The sequence below is a fragment of the Platichthys flesus genome, chromosome 15, assembly GCF_949316205.1.
Source record: "Platichthys flesus chromosome 15, fPlaFle2.1, whole genome shotgun sequence".
Lineage (NCBI taxonomy): Eukaryota > Metazoa > Chordata > Actinopteri > Pleuronectiformes > Pleuronectidae > Platichthys > Platichthys flesus.
In genome coordinates this window covers 14,292,910-14,315,787 of record NC_084959.1, presented here as the reverse complement: position 1 = coordinate 14,315,787, position 22,878 = coordinate 14,292,910, and the positions used below count along the sequence as shown (strand labels likewise).

General features: G+C 40.4%; 1 protein-coding gene across 2 annotated transcripts; it reads left to right on the top strand.

The window, feature by feature from the left end:
• The first annotated feature begins 1,104 nt into the window (after window positions 1–1,104).
• kcnip1b (Kv channel interacting protein 1 b) lies at window positions 1,105–22,559 on the top strand. Of its 2 annotated transcripts, none has more exons than XM_062405433.1 (8): window positions 1,105–1,895; window positions 18,194–18,318; window positions 19,353–19,422; window positions 19,513–19,583; window positions 19,676–19,783; window positions 19,865–19,969; window positions 20,255–20,317; window positions 21,128–22,559. In XM_062405433.1, exons 1-8 carry the CDS (start codon window positions 1,808–1,810, stop codon window positions 21,173–21,175), a joined length of 678 nt encoding a protein of 225 aa, XP_062261417.1. In that variant the 5' UTR covers window positions 1,105–1,807; the 3' UTR covers window positions 21,176–22,559. The 2 variants fall into 2 exon arrangements, with proteins under 2 accessions (XP_062261417.1, XP_062261418.1); XM_062405434.1 differs by lacking the exon at window positions 1,105–1,895 and adding an exon at window positions 12,275–12,579.
• Window positions 22,560–22,878: the final 319 nt, after the last annotated feature.

Below are 22,878 nucleotides of genomic sequence, written 5' to 3'. Positions count from 1 at the left end.
TTTAATTCAAGGTAAAGACGGAAGAGGTGTGTTTTTAAAAGACAGCACTATACTCAAATATAGGTCAACTTAATTTGTAGGAAAGCATATATTTAAATAAGGTATTCATCCATAAGTCAGTCACTTGATGCACTGCCATATGAATATAGTGGTATGAACTTAGAAGATATTGTAGCTTGTTAATTGTACGTTGAATGTAACAAAATTGCAAACTTTGTCTTTGAAATAACTTAAAGCAGTTTTGTGTTACTGAGTGATTTTTTAAGTTGGTTTGCATTAATTTACAAAAACAAACAAAAATACTTTGTGGCAAACAAAAATTAAACTTAAATAAACATAATAATTATATATATAAAAAAGACTGAAATAGATAGATAAATAATTAATGGATAAAGACATAGTTTCTGATGATTCACCATAACTTCTTGCAAGAGGAGATGGTGATTCATATTACTGCTGTAGACAGAGACATATTTAATAATGTATTCCATAAGTATACTCAGATATGGATATTCATAGGTTATTAATGTTTATATATAGATATAGATATAAAAAAGAGAGAGAGAGAGAGCATTAATGAACTAAACTACGTTTTTTTAAATGCATATTCTAATCTTTTATTTGAACTCTCTATAAACTTACTTTCATTTGAGACAGAATATTGCATTAATGTACAATTCTAAAACTAGGATTCTGAATACCATCAGCAAAAATTGACCTTATACAAACAAAGTTCAGTTCTACTTCTTGCAAGAGGACATATTTTAATAATACCCTGTGATAATTTCTATGGATTGTAAAGTAAAACGCTGCAGGCCCTATGAACTTGAGAAATACATTTGCCACAAAGATGTGGGCTCCAGCTATAAACCATCAACTTTAACCTGCTCCTTTTTATCTCCTTTTTAATGGTGTGTGGAATTGTGTAAAGGCTCTGGAATAAGGTAGAAGAAATAGCTTGAGACTGCCCGAGGCTGAGGAGGCACCAATGTACGACAGGAGGAGGGAACTGAGAGGAGAGAGGGCGGGCACGCGGTGGTGGTTGCTCTCTGCAGTACAGATCTGCTGAGAGCGCCAGAGCAGAGCTTCTCCACAGACCACAGCCGCAGGGCTCTCACTGCAGAGAACAAGAGGAAACGTACAGGCTGGGAGGAAGGAACTGATACCTCTCAAGACTACAAGAGAGAAGAAGAGACAAAGAGCAGGGGAAGAAACGGTTGATCAGAAGACAAACAACAGAGGAGGAGGAGAGAAAGAAGTGGACAAGGTTTTACTGCTTGTTTCTTGGACATTCAATAATTTATCGTCTGACTCATTTTGCCTCATCGATCACAACTTTGTTTGATGTAAAGGACGGTATTTTTCCTCCAACCTCTCCAACTATCTGACTCCTTTGGGCAGTTCCAGCCATACCTGCTTCTAAACTTCGCGGATGTGCTTGTGATTTTGTGTCTTTGGGCGTGGGAGCATCTTATTCTGACTGAGTGAAGAAACGTGTGTCTTCACAGGTAGATGTGGAAGTGAATACACACTGTTTGTTTTTAATCTCCAGTTGAAACTTCACTTTGATCAACTATCCCAATTCGTTTTCACCTTCACCTTCATCATGATGTATGTCACAAAAACTACTGAGACCGACTCCTCTTCGCTTTAAGGATTGTGCTCCACACTATAGCAATTTTACATCCTGAAGGAGCATCTGCAAGTTCAACCCTTTTTTTTTTTTTAAATACACTGGAGGAAGCATTTTTGTCTGTGGTGAAGCCCCTTCCCCATCTGCCCCATTGGCCCCTGCCTCTACCTCAGGATGGCTGGCTGTACCAGACGCTGCAGGCAGGGGGTGCTCAAGTTAATCCAGTCCCTGCAGAGATTGGTCTCAGGCACCCTCGTAAAAGGTACTGTGGCTCTTTACTCTGACACCCTTTCACTCAGATGTTCATATACACACTTCCCATCTTGTGATTTGATACTATATAGGGATGTGAGAGGACTACAGCTAACCTTAAATTAAGTATTAATCTCTGCTGGTTCCATCTACTGGTGTTGTCACACAGCGCAAAACTGCAGCCGAGTGGACAAGGTCAGGACTCAATTAAGAAAGTGTTGTAAAGTTTCCTTTGAGATTCTGCTGCACGTCAACATGATTGCATCACTTCGTTTCCTCAGATTTAGCTCATCTCCTGTTCTACCACATATCAACAGTGTTTTCCTGGATTCAGATCTGATGACTGGGAAAGTCACTGAAGTTCAGCTTGACACCATTATTGCTGGGATACGGTAAATTGTAATGCTGGGAACAGCCAGTAGAAGATGGGTTAACTGTGGCCCAGACTTATAATGGGTCAGGGTTGTGGTTATTAGGATAGCTGACTGTGCAGGCCAGGGTCAGGAACAACTCTCACATTGATCGGTACTGAGAGGTCCAAACTGTGCCAAGAAAATACTTCCCGTCATCACCACCGACAGGTAGTTTGGGTCCGTGGATTCCTGCTGTTGATGCCAAATTCCTTACAGGTTCAAAAGGATTGCCAACTTGGAATTTTGGCTGAGAGAGAATAACTGCACATGCTTTTTAGAATTGTGAGTCAGTCTCCATTTTTTAAAGCATCAAAGAAGTAATTAAAATGAAAGTTATTGGAAAACTAACATCAGTGTGATAAAAACAACCTGAAATGACAAAAAACAAAATTGTAATTGTGGTGACACTGCAGCCAGAAAGTGGTGCTGACCAAAGACTGTAAACAGATGGATGGCACGGCAGCTCCCCAAAAGTGAAGCCAAAGCATCAATTGCCCCCTGATGGTAGGCTTGAGTAGAGGTCATAAACCACACCTCCTCCATGTACGTGGATGGGGCATGGGCCAAAGTGAAATGTCGCAGTAATTTTTCACAAAGCTGGGAATTTAAGGCTGCTCTTATCACACTGATGTTTGTTTAAGTGTTCATTTTTCCATTAAGTTTGGTTTTAATAAGTTATTTGATTAGAACACGGGCTAAACCATCAAGGATTCACAATTGGTCAAGCAAGAGCACGGGCGGGGCCTCTTTGCCGCATCTTCATCACCTGATCATTCTGTCTCTAAATGACTTTTTCTAGGAGAAAATCTCCACATACAGTCCGGTACAAACAAACTCACCTAACTCATCAACCTCTTAGTTTGTGTGTGTGTTCGCATGGGTGTTTGTGTGTGTGTGTGTGTGTGTGTGAGGGGGGGTATTTATGGCCTGAAGCCCGACTTTTTCCTCTTGACCTCTTCACCCTGTGGTTGAAAGTCTCTTTTCACCTGAGCAGCAAAAGAATAACTGCTGAGTCAGAGTGCGGCTGAGTGTCAGTCTCGACTGATAAAACACAGCAGAAACCCCATCATGTCTTAAAATGTGAAAATGTACACACAAACACACACACACACACACACACACAAACACACACACACACACACACACTGCTCCAATACATACAGTTGCTTACTTTCCATCTAGAAACCTTTGGATCCTGTCACTATATAGCTGCAAATCATTCAATTTCCAGTGCAGCAAGCGATTTTGAAGAGGAACGCTGAACCTGTTTTATTTTTAATGATCCTATTCATGCATTGCCTAGTTTCTGTCAAAAACATGAAACATGAATGCAACTGACAGGGGCAGCAATATCACCGCTTCAAAGCCAAAGTATTCCCCATTTCATCTTCATACTGATGATAGGAGCAGACTCTCGGACAATTGACACCTTGTTATGACTGTTCAAATCTATAGAAACTATAGGACACTTCTGGTAGTTGTCCAGTATTAATATTATATTGCATCATGCATTTTGCATCTGTTATTTCAAAGAATAAAAACAACAGAAAGGAAAGTGCGGTGAAAGCAGCTGAGAGTGAAACTACAGTATACACTCTGAACAGGAGAAGTTGTCCACTGTGCTATTCTGAAAGTAATGCTGCCTACTCATGGCTGCACGGGTTGACAATCTAGGTCATTCATCGCATCTGTAATGTCTAAAAACTGAGGGACTGTGCACCCCGCCATCCTTTTACATTACAAATTATAATCTTTCTTGACTTGCTGCAAGGTGACTCGTTTTAAATAATTTGGGCTTTTTACCAAAGTAAAATTCCTTTAGAAGGACAAAGAGGGAAACTGCTCTTCACCGTGACCTCCGCCTCTCTGGCGTTATTTGTGGACGGCTGCAGTTTTGTCCTCTGTGTTCTCAAAGGATAAGCAGTGTGTGAAATGAAGTGTGAATTTTATTGAGCGTCTGGTCTCTTCACCCCCTAAATGTTTTTCGTGCATTGCTGATCACAGTTCATGGGCCTGACCTGTTTTTACTTCACGATAAGATGGATTTTGCAGCACAGTGGCCATATCTTTATTTTACACTATAATAACATTTCAATGAGTTTATGTCCTCTTGTCAAAATACAAAGTTGGAAGCAGTGTAAAATGTTGCCTTTTGACATTCTTTAAAGTTTTACAATTCATAACATTAAAAGTAATGTGTGTAGTTTTATAACTAAGCAACAGTACATAGTGTAATGTACAGTTTCTGTTTCAAAGTGTGAATTGTGCTATTGTAGCTTCCTGTTGTAATGTATCTCTGATATATCTCAGATTACCTTGCTCAAGCTTTTATTTTTATTAATTTAAAATGTATTGACACACAAACAAGAAAGCTTACAATACATTAAATATTAAAGAACAAAAGGGCCTCAAGAAGCAACCTGAAAAAATATAAATTAATATAAACATAAATTAAAAATATGATACAGACACACATAAGATATAATATATGTATTTTAAGGCTTTTGTGTTTTATTGTGTCATAACGTACTGATGGCAGTCTAATTGTTTCCATAAATGCAAAGAAACCCACTAAAAAAGTAGAATTCCATCTGAAAAGTTAACTATGACAGTTAGATGCATAACGAGAGGATATAAAGGATCAAATAATAATTTCTGTTCCCCGAGAATATAAGAAGTTTGAGTTAAACAATAGCTTAATAGAAAATCTATATTTACATCGATGTTTTGTTAACCCAATGTTCAGGCCTGCTGATTAATGAAGAATGACCCTGAGTCTAATGTACAACAAAACATGTCAAAAGTTTCAGACCCAACTTCTATAATGTTCGATAACAAGTTCACATGCTGAAAGATCTGGGAGTCACTGTGCATAATGCAAGCTTGCAAGTTTGTGCTTGTTTATGTTTGGATCATATCAATTTAGCTCATAATCCCTTTTAAAAGTACATTTTAACTATGTTTTTAACCAGAAATAAACACAAAACCTATGCTTGATTTATGTTATAAACATTCCATTTAATTGCAGTGGTCTTGTAAAGCTGTACTACATGCACCATGGACACTGTTACGTTATCGTTGGACACATAAAAGACAGATTCAAACTAGAAGGGCTCTCAGTAGAGCAGAGTGTACCTCCGCCAAGGCCCAACAGTCCCCTGAAATACTGCACCGAGCTTTACACACTCGTTTTTGCATAATCTTGCCGACAATCAAATCAACAACCCAACGGAGAGGGGTGAAAATATCGCCTCCTTCGCTGAGGTAACAACAGAATAGAAAAGAGTTGATCTCACACTGTAGGAGTAGAGTGTGAGCCGTTGCCTTTGTCCTCTCAGTGTGCAGGTTGCATTCCTGATAAAAATCCTTTCTTTGCACCATTTAATCCTAATCGTGTCTCCGAGCATCATCTCTGCACATGGCAGCAGCTATTGTATATGCATGGAGGAAGACGTGACAATATGCACACACATGCATATTCAGTTTTGCACACGCGAGCTATGTCAGGTAAGCCCCTCATCTCCAGCACTGATGTATCTGCTGTATTTTGGTTTGTCGTGCACACTTGCCTGCACACACTTACATTACATGCATATACATGAAGCGTGAAACTATGCGTGTTAACCTTTAGAAGGCTATTCTTACAAACTCTGCAACATGCACTGCATATGCATATCCTATTAGTCATTATTCTGTCCTTTACACTTCTGTTTCACGTTGTTGCTTTGGAGAGAGTTTCGTAATGATCTGTGAGAATATAACAAACTGAGATGTAATGAGAAACCATTTTTGTGGGGTTGTCTTTGTTAAACGAGACGGCTCCCAGTTCGGATCCCAGCTTGGCCGTGGTCGTTCTGTGTGAAGTTTGCATGTTTTCTCCGGATGCTCCGGCTTCCTCCCACAGTCAAACAAATGCAGATTGCGGCCTGGCTGAATGGAGACTCTAAACTGTACGTTGGTGTAATGTGAGAGTAAATGATTGTTTTTCCTGTGATACACTGGCGACCTGCTAAGGGTTTGTCCCAACTCTCCCTCAATGTCAGCTGAGATTGGGATGTATAGTAGATAATGGAGGGAGGGATCGAGGGATTGATTGAGGGAAGGAGGGACAATAGGACAAATTGAAAAAAGTGTTTCCGGATTGGATTGATCCTCTGCATTTGGATATTTTTCTTCTGTGCTCTGATTGTTTCTGTCAGAATGCGTTAACGTGGTGTTGACCCCAGAAAGAAAAAAGTCGAAGCTCTTTGAAATGTAGCTTTTAGAGGCTAATCCTACTAAACGTTAGCAAGCTTTAGGTACAGTGTGCTACATTACCACATGAATAACACACAGTGTAAGTGCATGGATTGTATCTTCTCCACATGTGCTGTCACAATAGCTTTGGGTTTTTAGAAAAACGCTAGAATCTGTCAAGCATTTAACCAGGGCTGGGCGATATGCAAAGAATGGTACGACTTTTCAAATTTCCGTCAGTATTGTATACAACAATCTAAATCAAATAGCTATTTCACTCGGTAAAAAATAAAAAAAATTCAGACTTTAAGCAGCCACAGTATCTCCACACTACCGAACTCCTCAGACCCTTCTTCTCAACGATGACCTCGTCTTGGGCTGTGTCCGTTGGACACAGTCATTTTATGTTTAATAAAATAAGACGTACTGGTGTGCATGGCATCTGTAGCCCAAACATAAGCATGTATTCTGCTTCTGGGTGCTGCTACTTCACTCTGTGCTGTGTCCTTCAACCTTACCTGCCGTGGCTGTAACTCTACTCCAGCCACATGATTGGTTCGGGGCGGCGCTATTCTCATTATCATTGTATGTACGTGGTGTCTGTCCAAACATGGATGGTATTAATTCTTTCGACGTTGTATCGATCATGTCGAGGAAAGGTTATTTCGCGATAACTATCTTCATCATTTTGTCGCCCAGCCCTATGTTTAAATTTAAAAATTGGGATTTGTGACCTTACCTTAATGTTGGTTTGAAACCAAAAGTTATTTTGCTCAATGCACCATCTTTCCTGTCGACTCATCGGAAACAGCAGGAGCGAAAGGTGAAGGCAGAAACCCACTCATCCGGACTCGTGCTGCACCTGTCTCTCGCTATTACAAGTCACATGTGTCCTCTAAGTGCATAACCTTGCAGCGGGAGTCACAGCGTCCCACACTGCAGAGGCAGGGTCACAACTCAACTCCTGCAGTACCACCATCAATTTAATGTTCTGACCAAAACTAAGGCAGCATTTGTCCCATGCGCCACGCTGCATTTGTGAACCCAACTCTCTCCTTTCATTCTCCCTCCCCCCCCCCTTCTTTCTTTCTGCAGCTGTAAAAGCAGAACAAGGAGCTGACTATGTGTCCCTGCTTTTAATTTTTTACATCGCCTCACTACAGTCTTTTACGTAACCGCCTCCTTCTAGATTTATTTTTACCTCTTGCCTCCTGTCTCTCCCTGTGTCTTATTCCACACAGTAATTCATTCCAGCCTCATTGTTTTACTGGTCCGACACAGAATCCCCTGTTGATAAGGAACAGGTGAGGCTATTTGATGCAGTGGACAATGTGTTGACAGCTGAGTTGTGTGGCACTGAACTAAAGATTCTGCCCAGATTTCCATGTTGTTGCAAATTGTGCTGTAAAGGCTCAAGCAGCTGGTTTATTAGTAAGACTATACTCTGCTGCCACCTGCTGTCCAAAGACTCGCACTACAAGCCTTTGATAAAGCAGTGAGAGCTTGATAAGTGCTCTGCAGCTTTGTCTGCACAGTGTTTCCTCAGTGTGCTTACTCAGAACTTGCTACCTTTTCCCTCTGTGCTCTGGGCGGCTTAGGAGAAGCAGGAGGGGGGGTTGTCCACAAACCAATAGGTCGGTGGTTCGATCCCCTTCTCCTCTATTCTGCATTGTCTTGTTAAAAGCTTTCAGTGGTCGATAAGACTGAAAACCAAAGTGCTATATAAATACTGTGCATTTATAATTTACCATTTAAATATAATCACATGGAGTCACTTGTATATTTTTTTCTGAGAATATATGTGTTTTTTGTAACACGTATGTGCGAACGTTTGTACAGTGTGGAGAGATAACCACACATTTTATTTTGAATATAGAATATTGAATATTTTAATGTAACATATTAGGTTATATTTTATTTAAAAAACTAATAAAATTTGAGATTTAATTTAAACTATCCTATTCACATTTCCCACTACTGATAGAAATGTATTTGTGATGATACATATTTAAAAATTGCCAAATATTATATTATTTTGTCCAACCAAAAATGTCCAAAATAATAACAATAGAAAACAAGGAAAAGTTGCCCTAGATGATGACTTATTTATTTATTTTATCTGTGAATTTTCTTTAATTATCTATTTGCAACGGTGGTGCAGTGGTCACCTCACAAACAGAAGTTCTGAGTTTGAACCCTGAGCCCTGCATTTTCCTCCCACAGTCCAAAGACAAGCAGATTTCATTATTTGCACATTCAAGGTCACATTTATTACTGAGCTGCAGTGACCCAAATGCAAACAAAACCAGGAAGTGCAAATCCAAGAATGTTAAACTCTGGTAAGAAAATAGGTCATCTGAGGAAGGAGACAGAGACTAAATACACAGTTGGAGATAAGGAGGCACACGTGAAAGACACGCTAGAGGGGAGGCAGGAAACCAGACAAAAACTGGAAAATACACAAGGCAATGTAAGACAGGAACAAATATAATCAAAAACCAAACAACTGAAAAACAATCCTCAAGACTATCAATACAGAAATTAGTTCATCAAAGGTCTTAAAAAGGCGACCTGGACAAATGATACAGATTGATGAATAAATGTACTTGTTTTTTTAATGTTGATAGAAGCTTCAGTGATTCATCCATGACTTTCACTTATATGTTAAAACCAAGTCCCACAACTTAACAGGTAATTCCCGACTTGTCCCATGTCAGGGACCACATGTTAGAGAGAGATATAACATTTTTATAAACCTGTAGCCTTCCACATTGATTCATCCTGCTGCCCCTCTCTGCCTATCTCTCCTAATGCAAATAGTTATCATATGCAGTGTACGGATAGAGAAATGTCATGGGGAAGAAGGGAGTTGTTGAGACCTAATGAATCTAATGCAAACTCGTATATAGACCAAGAAACAATGCTCAGCCCTGGAAGAGCCAGCTCCTGTCAGAGAGGAAGGAGAGATAATTTTTACTTTATTTCAAATTATAAACTTTTACTTCTAATTGAAAGAATGGTTTTGGTCAGATGTTCTCTGAAGGACGTACTCAAACGTTTTACTGAAGTAAATAAAAAATGTATTGAGATACAAGCTTTTCTACTCGAGTAGAAGTAACTGCTTGCTTGTAAATATATTTTTAGAATAAAAACTACTTGCTGAGCGTAGCCTATTCCCTAATGTCTAGTACATCATCATGGCTGAGTCTCTTCCAAAAGGGGGTTCCTAAGTGATGCTGCTGCAGCGGGGTCTTATTTAGCAAAATGCAAAAAATATATTTAACAAATTTATGTGAAACGTAATGTAATGATTTACAAAAGTATAGTGTCACAGAGTAGTACAGATATTTGCTGTTATATGTGGAATAAATGCTATGCTCCTACTCTACGCCTGGCTGTTTGGAGAAAAACTACCTACTGAAGTAAAGAAAAGATACAGGAAAAATATACTTTAGTATAGAAACCAAATAAATGTATTACATCCCATCACAGATTTTTTCACCTCTACTGGAATAATGAAATGAATGAAAGATGATCAAAGATGCAGGAGAGTGAGAGGATGTAAGAAATTCAGATGCCAGTGAATAAGAAAGTCATGCAGCACGTCTGACACACTTTTCACTTGTCTGATGGAAGCTGACGTGTGAAGCTCAAGCACTTGGGACAAGAAGAGGGATTATGAAGTCAGACTCCAGCTCGGTGTCCTTGATGCATGTCACAGTACAGAGTGATACGGTGCAGGAAGGCAGTTCCAGATGGCACACATCTGTCACATTTGGGATTACATGGGGTTTCTTCTTGAATCCTGTGTGTGTTTGACAATGTGTGTATATTTCTGTCACAGAAAAATTTCTGATTAAATACCAATTAAATGGGGATGGCTTATGCTTTTTGGGACAAAAGTTGTGTCCCCGGCGAAAGTAAGGATTGGGGCTATAGGGTGTGGGTCAGACTTTTCAAGTTGAATGGAAGAGGAAGTAATGCAAAAACTTGGGTAAACTGTGGGGAGATTGTTTGAATTAAATTAAAGTGTAATTAATATTTTGTAGAAAAATTTAGGGAGAATAGCTAAATGAGATGCATGTGGGTGAAAGGATGTGTGGTGGTGAAAGCATATTTGATCCATGTGACTGAATTCGAATGGGGGTAAATTGATCCTAAAAGAAAAAGTGGTATGTGAAACTGGAAAAATACTTTGTTTGTTTATTAGAATGATCCATCATTATTAAATTATTGAATTGCGTTTGATCAATCGGTGCAAAACAAGTTCTTACCTCAACTCCACGTTTGCAGCCACAGGACAACTTTATCCCTAACCTTGATAGTGAACAATTCATGCCAAACCCTAACCTTACCTCGTAACCTCAACCTCAGAAATTATGTTTTGCCTCATTCGGATCAGGCTTTGGTCCCCATGAGGTCCACTGGTCCTGACATGATCTGTCTTTCTATGCTGGAAAAGACTGGACATTACATTGATTTCATAAAGACTAACTAACCTTAATCATTCTGGCCTAGCCATTTAACCTTAAAATAACCCTAAACCTTAACTTAACCTGAAACTTAAACTTACCTAAGCCAAACCGGTCGTTACCCCGAAATATAAGGATTCACATTATGAGGACTTATTCTCTCCCTATTCAAACAGCATTCATAGATCAGGCTTAACTATGAGGTGATAAATATTCAATTTTTGAATGACTACAGTGTTCAAGCTCTTAAACCCATGATGTAACAAATCTTATGTCTGATATACTGATATACTGTTATGCCACTTTATTCCTTTTACATGGCTGCTCTTGTAACGGCTCATGCTAAGGGATTGAATGCATTTTTCAAGAAACAGGAACGCTGAAACAGCATTTTGGTTTTCTAAAAGGCAGCGCATAAATGTTTTAAACCAAGAGAGGAGCCGTCACTTACACACATATGGACGGAGCGATGCAGGGAGAGCATTTACATTTCTGGTCTGCAGCCAGTGCATACTTATGCTTAAGACATTCCCATCTTCTTTGTGCTCCATTCCATGCACCTCACACAGACCATAGCGGTTACTTTTATAGGAGCATCCCAGTCTACAGCTGTGAGTAATATTGTTTAAGCAGAAAACAACACTCATAAACACTTACCTCTGTTTCCAACAGCCCTGTCTGATTCTTACTACTGAGCACTCGCAGGCTAATTAACATTAGTCGCGCCCACAGCTTTCCTTCCCTCAATGCACACAGTCGTACCATGGATATTCATTGACACATAATTTTCTTGTTTGTACCTAAGTAATTGTCCATTGGCCACATTAACAGATATGCTAGTAAAGATCGAGTACACACACACACAAACACACACAGACAAGTGGGCAGCCTATACAAATATCTACATGCTCATTATGGTGCAGATCATGCTTGACAAGGCAGAGGACGTATTTGAAATGGTAACGGACTATAGGCACCGTTAACACATCGTGCCGGGTGTGTGTACATGTGTTAGTGGAAATGAAAAGACAAGTCATGATTAGGAGCAGGAAATAAGGATGAAAGATTGTTGGAGCTCTGAGATGTGTCAGCTTTAAATGAATGTCCTTTATCTGATACCATTCACCTGTCACTGTTGTTATTACTGAATTAATTACGAGCACTCCCCCATAACACTAGGGCATGAGCAGGAAGGGAGCTGGAAAGAGGGGGGGAAGGCTGACAGATGAGTAGAGTGAGGCACAGAAGAGAGGGAGTGGCGCAGAAAGGCAGGAGCAGCTCGTGTGTTTGGAGAGAGCAATCAGAAACCAAGAGAATCGGCTCAAAGACGAGAAGCGTCCTCCAGTGAAAGATCTGAAGACAGTGAGGAGATACAACCGGGGCAAAGCCCCTTTAAGATACAGAGCGGCGGAGGCAGATAAAGACAGGACGACGACAGGACAACTAAATCCTGAAAAAACAGCACACTGTTACTCTCTGGGTCGTTTGACCAGGGCTGGTTTCCACGGTGACAACATGGGTGCAGTGGTGGGCACTTTGACCATGCAAACCAAGCAGAGGACAACGTCCAGAGGTACGTCGACACTGGTCAGAGAGAGAGATGGAGAGAGGACAAAAGAACCACAGAAAGATAGATTAAACTGAAAGAAACAGAAAGAAAGAAAACAGTCTCAACATAATAATTAAGATATATTGTATGTTTGTTTTGTCTTTTTCTGTGTATATGCACATTCAAAAAAAAACATTTACATGTATGTAACCAGTTGATACTAAACTGAATGTAAATATAAAGTGCTGTAAACAACAGCATCAATGCAACATTCTATATCTTAGGTATTCAAAAAAAACATCACTTTTTTACTATGAAAAATATTTCCTCAAGGGAAGAGGCAGCAGGATTGTGATGAGGAGATTCCAAGTCGTCCACTGACACTGAGCTGTGAGGTAGAGCGTGTGCTGTGGTAACGATGGAGAGATAACAGTGCCACGGAGTAGGATGTCCTTGAGAACCACAGCAATATCACTGACCCTGACTCAATCATTATGGTTGTGTGTGTATGTGTGAGTGTGTTTGTGTGTGTTTGTGTGTGTGTCTTGTTTGCGTGCCTGTTGGACGTGATTGGCGAGTGAGCGAGCGACTGCGAAATGGGAGGCAAACGGAGGGGTCCAGGCGCGGGCGTGCAAATTAACAGGCAGCTCACATATCATACCTCCTTGGCCTTATGCTTGAGGAGCCTGTTGTCATGGAGACTGGGTTGTCGGGGGGAGGGGGGGGGGGCATGATAGGAGCGTGTGAACAATACTCAGCCAGGATGAATGATGAATTTATAGCAGCGTGAGATACAGATAAAATAGATCAGGCAGCAAACACAGCGATTAGTCTCTGACACCGTTGTTCTTACTCGTCCTTGCTCTGATAAGAGCGTCTCAAAAAGCTATTGAGGAAAAAAAGATATGCACAGGGGTCAACTTGTTTCTTTTTTTATCTCCATTAATGTTTGCGTTACGGTGCCAAGCATGGAGAGGTATATGGCAAGATTCCCAGGAGGAAAAATAAGTACGGCAGAGCAGGAAAGTGGTTAGAAGGGAAGATCAAAGCCTGATACAAGTAACAACGTGTCTGTAAGATATAAAATAGTGTACTGCAAACCCTTATGTGAAGGACAAGCCTTAATTCTTGTCTAAATGAAAAGATTTCTATCTGGATTCAGCGGATACGTCACCAGGTAAAGACTGCGGCTTCAGAATCAAAACACAACTTTGAATGTCACAGAATGAAGGAAAATCCTCTGTTTCATTTTCAGCTACAATTTGTGTAGAGAAAAATATTGTCAGATACAAAAGGGCTAGTTTGATTTTTTGGGAAAAACAAATGTATTCATATTACCTTGGATTAGGACCAGAAATAAGTGGAAACAGCCTGGCACTGTCCATATCTCTCAAAATCGATTTAGTTACTGTCAGGGAATCTGTGACTTACATCTTTTGATGCCTTTTATATGCAGGAATATGTTTCTTATGTTTCTTGTGTTTTGGGTTGGAAGTTGCGATCATGTCTCTGGTAAACCTTGAGAGTTTGGGGGCGGCCTGACATGATTTATGGTGACCTACACTGCTTTCTGCTCCCTCCCATTTCCTTTAAAACACTGAAATGCATCTATTGTACTTGAGGGTTTTTGGTTTTACTGCTTGCAGTACTGTTCTTCACTGCCAACAGAGCTATGTAGTAAATCAAGTAAATGAAATGTATTCACCACTGAGCACTTATTAGAAATTCAGCCATCTTTCATTAAACATCTGCACAGGAAGATTTTTCTTCATCAGGACAAGACTAGCGCCATGTGCACAATGTTTTCTTGTGTGAACACCAATTTGTAATATTGGGCCATATAAGTAAATACAATTTGACATAGGGAGGTCGTTGAATTTATGGATCAAAGAAAGTTAATATAATGGGCGAGACGGTGGTCTAGTGGCAGAAACTTGGACTATGGGCAGAGAAGGTCTCTGGTTCGTCTCTGGTTCGACTCCACGGAGAGACAACAAAAGACGAACCTGGATTGATCTGTACAAAAGTCTAGTGCCCCTGAGCAAGGCACCTTACATCTGGTCCCCGAGCGCCGTACATGGTCGCTCACTGCTCTGTGTGTCCTGCACACAGATGGGTTAAAAGCAGAGATTATATTTCCCTACCTGCATGAGTGTGCCTTTGCATGTCTGTGCATGTGTTTGGGACTAATAAATGCATCTTAATAATTAGGGTTAGTGGTTAGTTATTAATTACTGAGCTTTATTCATGCTTAACGGCGGATCTTGTTTCCCAAGGACAGAGTCAGACCAGCTGTTGAAGTTTATCTTCTCAGCTATAAGCAAGGAAGGTGTCACTTCACCATACAGTGAGTGTAAGGTCAATCTTAATTAACTCTCAACAAGAAAGCAGATGAGAGCCCAGTACTTCAAGGTGTGGTAGCAAATACATCTTTGACTGCATGGACACCAATATTCGACTATTGACCCGATTCTGAATAAGGCATTATTTTGATTAGGGTGTTTACATAAGTTGCTTACAGCATTGTGCGACTATGACTCAGGTCATTGGGTCTACTGGCATCACGTCCTTCAACATTCCACAGGTTTTAAACCACCAGCCTGAAATAGTGTAATGTAAGACGCTACCCCTTTTTATCTTTAAATCTTTATAACACCCAGGACATGTGTCATCAAGCAGTTGGGAGCTGCTGTATGTTGATGTCGCAAAATGCAGTAAAATCTCCAATAGGACGTTCTTGTAAAATTGAGACGTATGTATGTCTAAGGTAGGAATGTTCCACATCTCATTTTGATAGCTGCTTATTCCAAGTATGATCTTATTTGGGTTAAGGCGATCAGAAAATGCTGTCAACATGTCAGTGTCTTATCCAGTCTTAATCAGGTTCTTTTTTAACGCTCAATTTGGCACCAACAAAGTTGTGTTGTTGCAAGTTGATGTCCACTACCACTCATTTTATTAACTTCCCTTATGTCAAAAAACACCTTGTCTCTGGCGTAGCTTGGGGCGGGCCTTCGCGGCCGCACACCAGATGAGCGCGCTGAATCCAATCTGTTCCAGGAGCAGTTGGGCCCGCGGCACTGGTGTTTTGTTGTCGACAGAGCCGTAACAGAGCTGTGGAAAAGCAGCACCTGACACATTCCTCTCATTATCTCCTTCACGTCATGGCGTGACACTTCCCTTCTGGCTCGTGTTGATGAGTGTTTGTGTGCAGAGCAGCTGTTGAACTATTTACATCAGGGATCCTGCCTTCAACACTGGATCTGTTTCATCCCTTAGTTTCTCCTGTGCTTGTTTTTCACTTAATCCCACATAATTTCCTATTTTCTCCCGACATATTGCACTCTATTTCTGTCATGTGTTGGCTCCTCTCTTTTTTCTCCACACTCTGTCACCTCCATATCTCACTCCTCCTCTGATCAACACCTCTGGCTCTTTCTTTTCCTCACCTCCATTTGATTTCATCTGTTTACGATCACACTGCTGCGTTTGGAGGAAAGAAAGTGTCCCGGGCACAAAGAACACACAACACCTTTGTTTTTGTTTTTTGGAAGTCATGTGATGGTGTTTTTATTCCCAGGGCCAAAAATAAATGTAGAAATTGTATTTGACACCTTTTGTTTCCCCCTCCTCATCGCGTTCACCTAATTTACTTAGCACTGCTCTCATTTATCATGTCTATTCATCTCCATGACAACAACCGTCAAGAAGATTGCACCAGGAGCTCAGAGGAAGATGGAGGACGGGTTGAGAGAAAGCAATTGACGTGTGATCAGATGATTAGTGTCAGTAAGCACTGTATTGAAAACAACATATCTCTATATCTGTTGGGATTTAATAATATTCTCATTAAAATGGCTGTGTGCGTATAAACATACATTTGGAAGATATTAATTATGTCATTATTTCTAAATAAGCATAAAGCTGTAGCTTCAGAGAGAAAAAACATTGTTGAGCTATCACGAGATAAACATCCCACAGAGAGACGTTTGTGGAATTAGTTTTAAGATTAAGATTAAGATTAGGATGTATTTATTAGTCCCAAACACATGCACAGACATGCAAAGGCACACTCATGCAGGTAGGGAAATTTAACCTCTGCTTTTGACCCATCTGGTGCAGGACACACAGAGCAGTGAGCGACCATGTACGGGGCTTGGGGAGCAGATGTTAGGGGAGTAAGGTGCCTTGCTCAGGGGCTCTAGACAGGGTAGGGAGACTCTAGGATTTTTGGACAGATCAATCCAGGTTCGTCTTTTGTTGTCTCTCCGTGGAGTCGAACCAGAGACGAACCCCACTATTTTACAGATAGTATGTGTCTACATTCAAGTTTTTTTATATATGTGGAATATATCTATAATTTTTCCAATTATGTGAAATTATCTCTAAATAACGTTACGCTATAGAGAGGCTTCGGAGAGAACAAAGCTGTGCTTCTGATACTTGAGACCAATGTGCATGGATTGTATCTTGAACAATCACAGTAATTATTCCCCCACAAGGAAACAAATGAATCTAATTGCATCCTACTGTACAGAAATTATCGTTGCATTAGGTTCCGGCTGCATCGGGCTTCCGGGAACTGCTTAAGAGCGGATGATGGATCCCAAGTTCAGATTAAGATCGTCTCTGGCAGGTGATGCATGATTCAGGAGACAGTTTCAGTGTTAAGGATTAATCCTGACACCTGAATGAGTCATCGCCAACCTCCAACTGGCAGGAGTATTACATTATATTTAATCTGCAGCTTTTCGTTTATTTTTTTTCCTTTTTAAGGTTGACTGAGCCGCAGCCATGCGGACACAGCTGGCCTTGCATGCATGGGAACATCTGTCAAGTCATCGATGATTCGCTGGTCAGCTGCGACAGTGGATTTAATGGGGTTTTGATTTATTATAAGAATTCGTCTAAGGATAAATCATAGTATATCATTTGTTCTCCAGGAGAAGAAGATATATCGCTTATATATCTCAGGGCCCAGTATGGATTTAAAAGGGACCACAGACCAAGTGTAAATCTGCAGCTCGGCCAATATAAGAGTTGACACTTTCATGTAATTTCTTCATCCTCTGCGGCCTGTGTGAGAACAAGTGTTTCCCAGCTATGGTCATGTGGCTGTTTCCTCTCAGACATTTGCTCACGTTTGTGAACTCAGTTGTGTTTGTGTGTGTGTGTGTGTGGACTGTGTGCACGCAGCCGGATGTCAGTGATTTTAGTGCTGCCCCGCAGCTGGAGACAGTCACAGAGACGAAACCTTGCCCACAGCACAACCATGACTCTTCACATCATTAACCATCATCTGTCTCCACAGCGGCCGACACTTAACACTGTGTTGCCATTAATAAAGTCCCTCAACTCCTGCGGGGGGATCTATTTGTCGAGCACACGCACTTTCCACTTTTGTCTCCCTATCCACCTTTTTGGCCGCTTCACTCGCCTGTGTTTCTGCTGCCTAATCATTTCTCGATACATGTTTCCTGCCGGGTTAACATTGTTTAGCTTTGCTGAGTTTTCACTTTCCTGCTTATTACAGTTTTTAAAGGTTGGGAAGAGCACAAGTTTAACAAAGATTAAAGTTGTCACGACATGTTATAAATATCTCCTGCTATTTCTATTTCGCCCTCTCTCTCCCCTGTAGATAGCATCGATGAGGAGCTGGAGATGACGATGGTGTCTCACCGACCAGAGGGTCTCGAGCAACTGGAGGCCCAGACCAACTTCTCCAAACAGGAGCTGCAGATCCTCTATCGTGGATTCAAGAATGTAATCACACACTCTCGGATTTGATAAGGAGATTACGTTTGAGATTACACACGAAAGAAAAAATTATACCTCGTGGTGATAAATTAAAAGTATGGTGATAACAAAGTTCACAGATATTCGTCATCAAGCAACCATGCTCATCATGAACCAATCTTAACCAAGAGAAACTATCCACAAAGCATTATTCGCCTCATATGACTGAAAATTCAGACAAAACATGTCTTACCTTAAACTGGAATGTAGTACTTCAAGTTACAAGACTAACTGCCACACAAGATTAAATACTGAAGTAAGAGACAATGAGACAAATGTGTGACACATTAGGCTGCAGTGAAAAGTGAAAGACCAGAGGAGAGTTACAAAGTACAACAAAGGGGCCAACATACCAGGAATGAGAAGAAAGTATCTTTACTTAGCTCAAGGAGAAAACAACCAAGATGCAAATCCCAAAAAACGAACTCAAGGAAAACAGAGTAAAAGTCCTTGAACACAAAAAGCTATGTCGGCCGATGAAGGTGGCACTAGACTGTCCCATTTTGAAAAGCTCCGAGGGGGGTGGAACCTTCCTGTCCCGGCATATCCCCGTATTCATTGCATGTCAGTGACAAATAGTTTCTCAAAAATGAAAAGAGCGCAAGGACAATTCAAAATTTCTCGGTGTGTCTAATGTCTGTTCAGTTGCTAAGGAGCAGTGATAAGGGCAGGACATTTCAGTTTGACCTTCGCGGTCCATCCCTCCCACGACTGAAGGATGCAGCCACTGCATTGAGACACAGCCAAAGAGTCCAACTAAATATCGAATGTACGAATAAAAAACATGCTATGAATGAACACAATAGCTTTTCATCTTTTGCAGCAGCTAAAAAAGATTAATTTGTATCAGAGTTACATTCAAATATAAAGCAATAAACAAAAGGTGGTAGTCCAGTGCTGGCTAAACGGTCAAGTCACTTAGACTAAATAATTGTGATATAGTGACTAACATTAAAAAGTATAAAAATCACTGAATAATGTTTTAATCTTCTCCTCCACAGGAATGTCCGAGTGGAATGGTGAATGAGGAGACATTCAAACACATTTATGCACAGTTCTTCCCTCATGGAGGTAAAGTCCAATGCTCTTGATCTTTCTTTGCTCTCTGAAGCTTTCTGAGAACAGAAAACCTCACACGTTTATGTTTCTTGTGGCTTTCAGACGCAAGCATGTATGCACATTATCTTTTCAACGCATTCGACACCACAAACAATGGCTCCATTAAATTTAAGGTAAGAAAAATGTGTTACCGTACATCCATGTGCTGTGATGTTTTGAGAGGCTGGTTCCATTCCGTCCCGCTGTTCTTCTCTGTCGCTGCCAGGACTTTGTAATGGGCTTGTCCACACTGCTGCGGGGGACTCTGAGGGAAAAGCTGGAGTGGACGTTTCACCTGTATGACATTAACAATGATGGATACATAAACAGAGAGGTGAGACCGCGTTGTCACAGCGATTACAGGGTCTCGTCTCTGTGTCCCGCCGTTATGTCAACCATTCTTCTTTTCTTTCAGGAGATGACTGAGATTGTGAGGGCCATTTATAACATGATGGGAAAGTACACCTACCCTGCACTAAAAGGGGATGTCCCACAGCAGCACGTGGACGCCTTCTTTCAGGTTAAAAATGAAGTTAATCTTTGAAATGTCATATATATTTGGGGGCAGTGACAGGTTATTGTCTCTCATCACACTCCAGTACCTTCTGTTATGAACCTGTCTGCCTTTTTTGAGACACTTTGCCTGGTTCTTAGATAAAGCTTATGAAGTTTTATGTCATTATTAGTCCGTAGTGTTTTCGTTTCTGTGGCAAATTGACACACTGCCCCAACAGCAGAATTACAACTCATTGAATTAACATTTTGGAGAAGATTCACGTTTTGTTCTGTCACATTGTTTTTCCAGAAAATGGACAAAAACAAAGATGGAGTGTTGACTTTAGAGGAGTTTGTTATAGCCTGTCAGGAGGTACGTATTGTCCTTCATCTGTGATTCCCTTCATTTCCTATGTAACATCGAGGAAAACACTATTTAACCATAGGCTGCCAACTTTAAAGAGTCAATATTAAGTTACACTGACGACTGTTCCCAGTACTTGTCATTTTTTATGTAAAAAAAAACATCACATCTAATAGACATTCATTCTTGATCTTTGAGAAAAAGTATAAGCGACAAAATAAGTGAATTGATCACACAGTATTTCCACTCATTTCAAACTGGAATTTAATGCACATTTACATTATAAGAACATTATTTACATGTTAAAGAATTTGTAATATGTTACAAATGTATATAATTATACAGTTCAAAAAAACATTTAACTTACACACAATCAGGAAACTAGTATTCGGCCCTTACTTTTATAACATTATATATTTATTGTTATAATGTCGTCGTAATTACTTTTATTATATTACTATTGTCTATTTCTACTTGTATTACTGCCTTACTCTATATACCTTACTGCATAGACAATGTTCAATATGTATAGCTGGTGGGACAACACATCTTGCATGTTAAATCTTGAATCTTGAATATATCATGTTCACGTGTGCAAGTTTAAAAGAATATCAAATGACTCGAGTCATCAACGAAAATGGACTTAAACATTTAAACATTAACACCTCCTCCAGACACAGTCTTGTTCAACGGGCAAAGAGAAATGACTGATTTTGTTGAATATATATCTGCTGTCCTTGTGCAGTATTGCAGTGTCAAAAGTGCAGTGTGAGTCAATTCCATCATTCTGTCACAATGACTCGTCTTCACTCTCTGCAGGATGAGACCATGATGAGATCCATGCAGCTGTTTGAGAACGTGATGTAAGCCGAGACGATGGGAGACGCAGACATGGCCAACGAATAGGGGCTCGGTGTGAGTGCATGTGCGTGGATGCATATGTGCAATGCATCCGGTCCCTCCTCCTCTCCCCCCATCTCATCCAGCTGTCGTCTGGATACACACAGCCGGGGTAAAACCTTGCACACACGTGAATAAGGGACTGGACTGGAATGCTTTTAAAAAACAGCCCTTCCTATGGAGTTCCACCACACAATACCTTTACAGAGTGGCTGAGAGGCCTCGGACATAAACACATCACTCTTCTTGATTCTGTATGGAAGATTGAAGATTGACCTGTTGCAGATAAAGATGCATTACAAGGCTGCTCCTGACCAGCAAAAAGCTATTTGTTCAACCAGCAGAACTATTTGTTTCCTTTTTTCTTGTGGCCAAAAAATAAATGCATGCTTTTGCAAGAGCGTTTGATTTTTCCACCCCTGCAATGACCTACCCTGTACTGTTTGTTTTGGCCTGGCTGTTGCTTTCCTGCTGAGTCAAATCAATGCTTGTTGTCATGTGTCTGTCTAAAGCTTTCAGTAGAAAATAGTACGATTTCGAAAGCAGCACATTTCGTGGGGTCTTTTTTGTGCGTGAGTGTGTCTGTCCATCTCTGTTTGATCTAAGGTTTTAGTGAAAAAGAAGGAAAGAAGAAGTGGATCCATTCGTTTATATTTTCACCTGCTGTTTTGCTTCTTGTGAAGAACTCGATGTGTTGTCTAATAAAGGTATTGTGGAAAAGTGTATAAACATTCTATGACAATGTGCAATTCTAAGATGTTAAATAATAGTGAAGAATCTTAAATTAGAAAAACCAATGACTTAGTTTTGCACTTGGAGACGGAAACAGGGATGTGAATAACATATGACATTTGTATGTCATACCGATCTCTCGATGGTGGTCGCTGGATGGAAACAAGCTTTGAGAAAAGTCGTGAGAAAGTTGCAAGGAAACACGACTGATAGTCAGCTTTGGAATGTGATATTTGGAAGACGCTGAGGACGGCTCCATCTGTACATGTGAACAGGTTGTGCTGCTTCCTCCCATCCGAACCCAATCTGTGATGTCACGCTGATGTATACAGGCGACTGTTGCAGCTCCATGCAGATGGTTTGCTGTGAGTCACAGTGCTTCTGAAAGCACGACTGTGATAGAAAAGTCACAAGGCTATAGTAGTTTAGGCTTGGAAATATTAATTGCTGTTCTTTTCGCCATCAGTGGAGCAGCTCTTTGCTTAAGATACGTCTGCAAGACATCACAGCCCCTCCCTTCCCCCTGCAGATCTCTGATACCTTGGTTGGAGCAGAGTTGTTATATCTCACAATCTAAATGATGCTAAGCCATAAGATAATAAATATGTAAATTCTCAAACTGAGTTCTCTCCTTTGTGCAAACGTGTATGGTTGTGTGTCCATTGGTCTATGGCCGTGTGTATTTATTCTGTGTGCTCTTAAGAAACTAGCTTTTCTGACCCTACAACATATAAAGTGATGATAATCATCATAGGGAAAAAACAATAAAGAAGTGGAGAAACATGAATGCTGATACTTCTGTAGAGGGAATACTTTTACCAGTATGAATGGTTTGATAGATATGAAAATTATGTGAATTATTGTAGTCCTCCAATCACAACGTATAAGGTCTCGACTGAAAGGCTTTCCTTTAATTCAATTTAATCCATATCTGTACA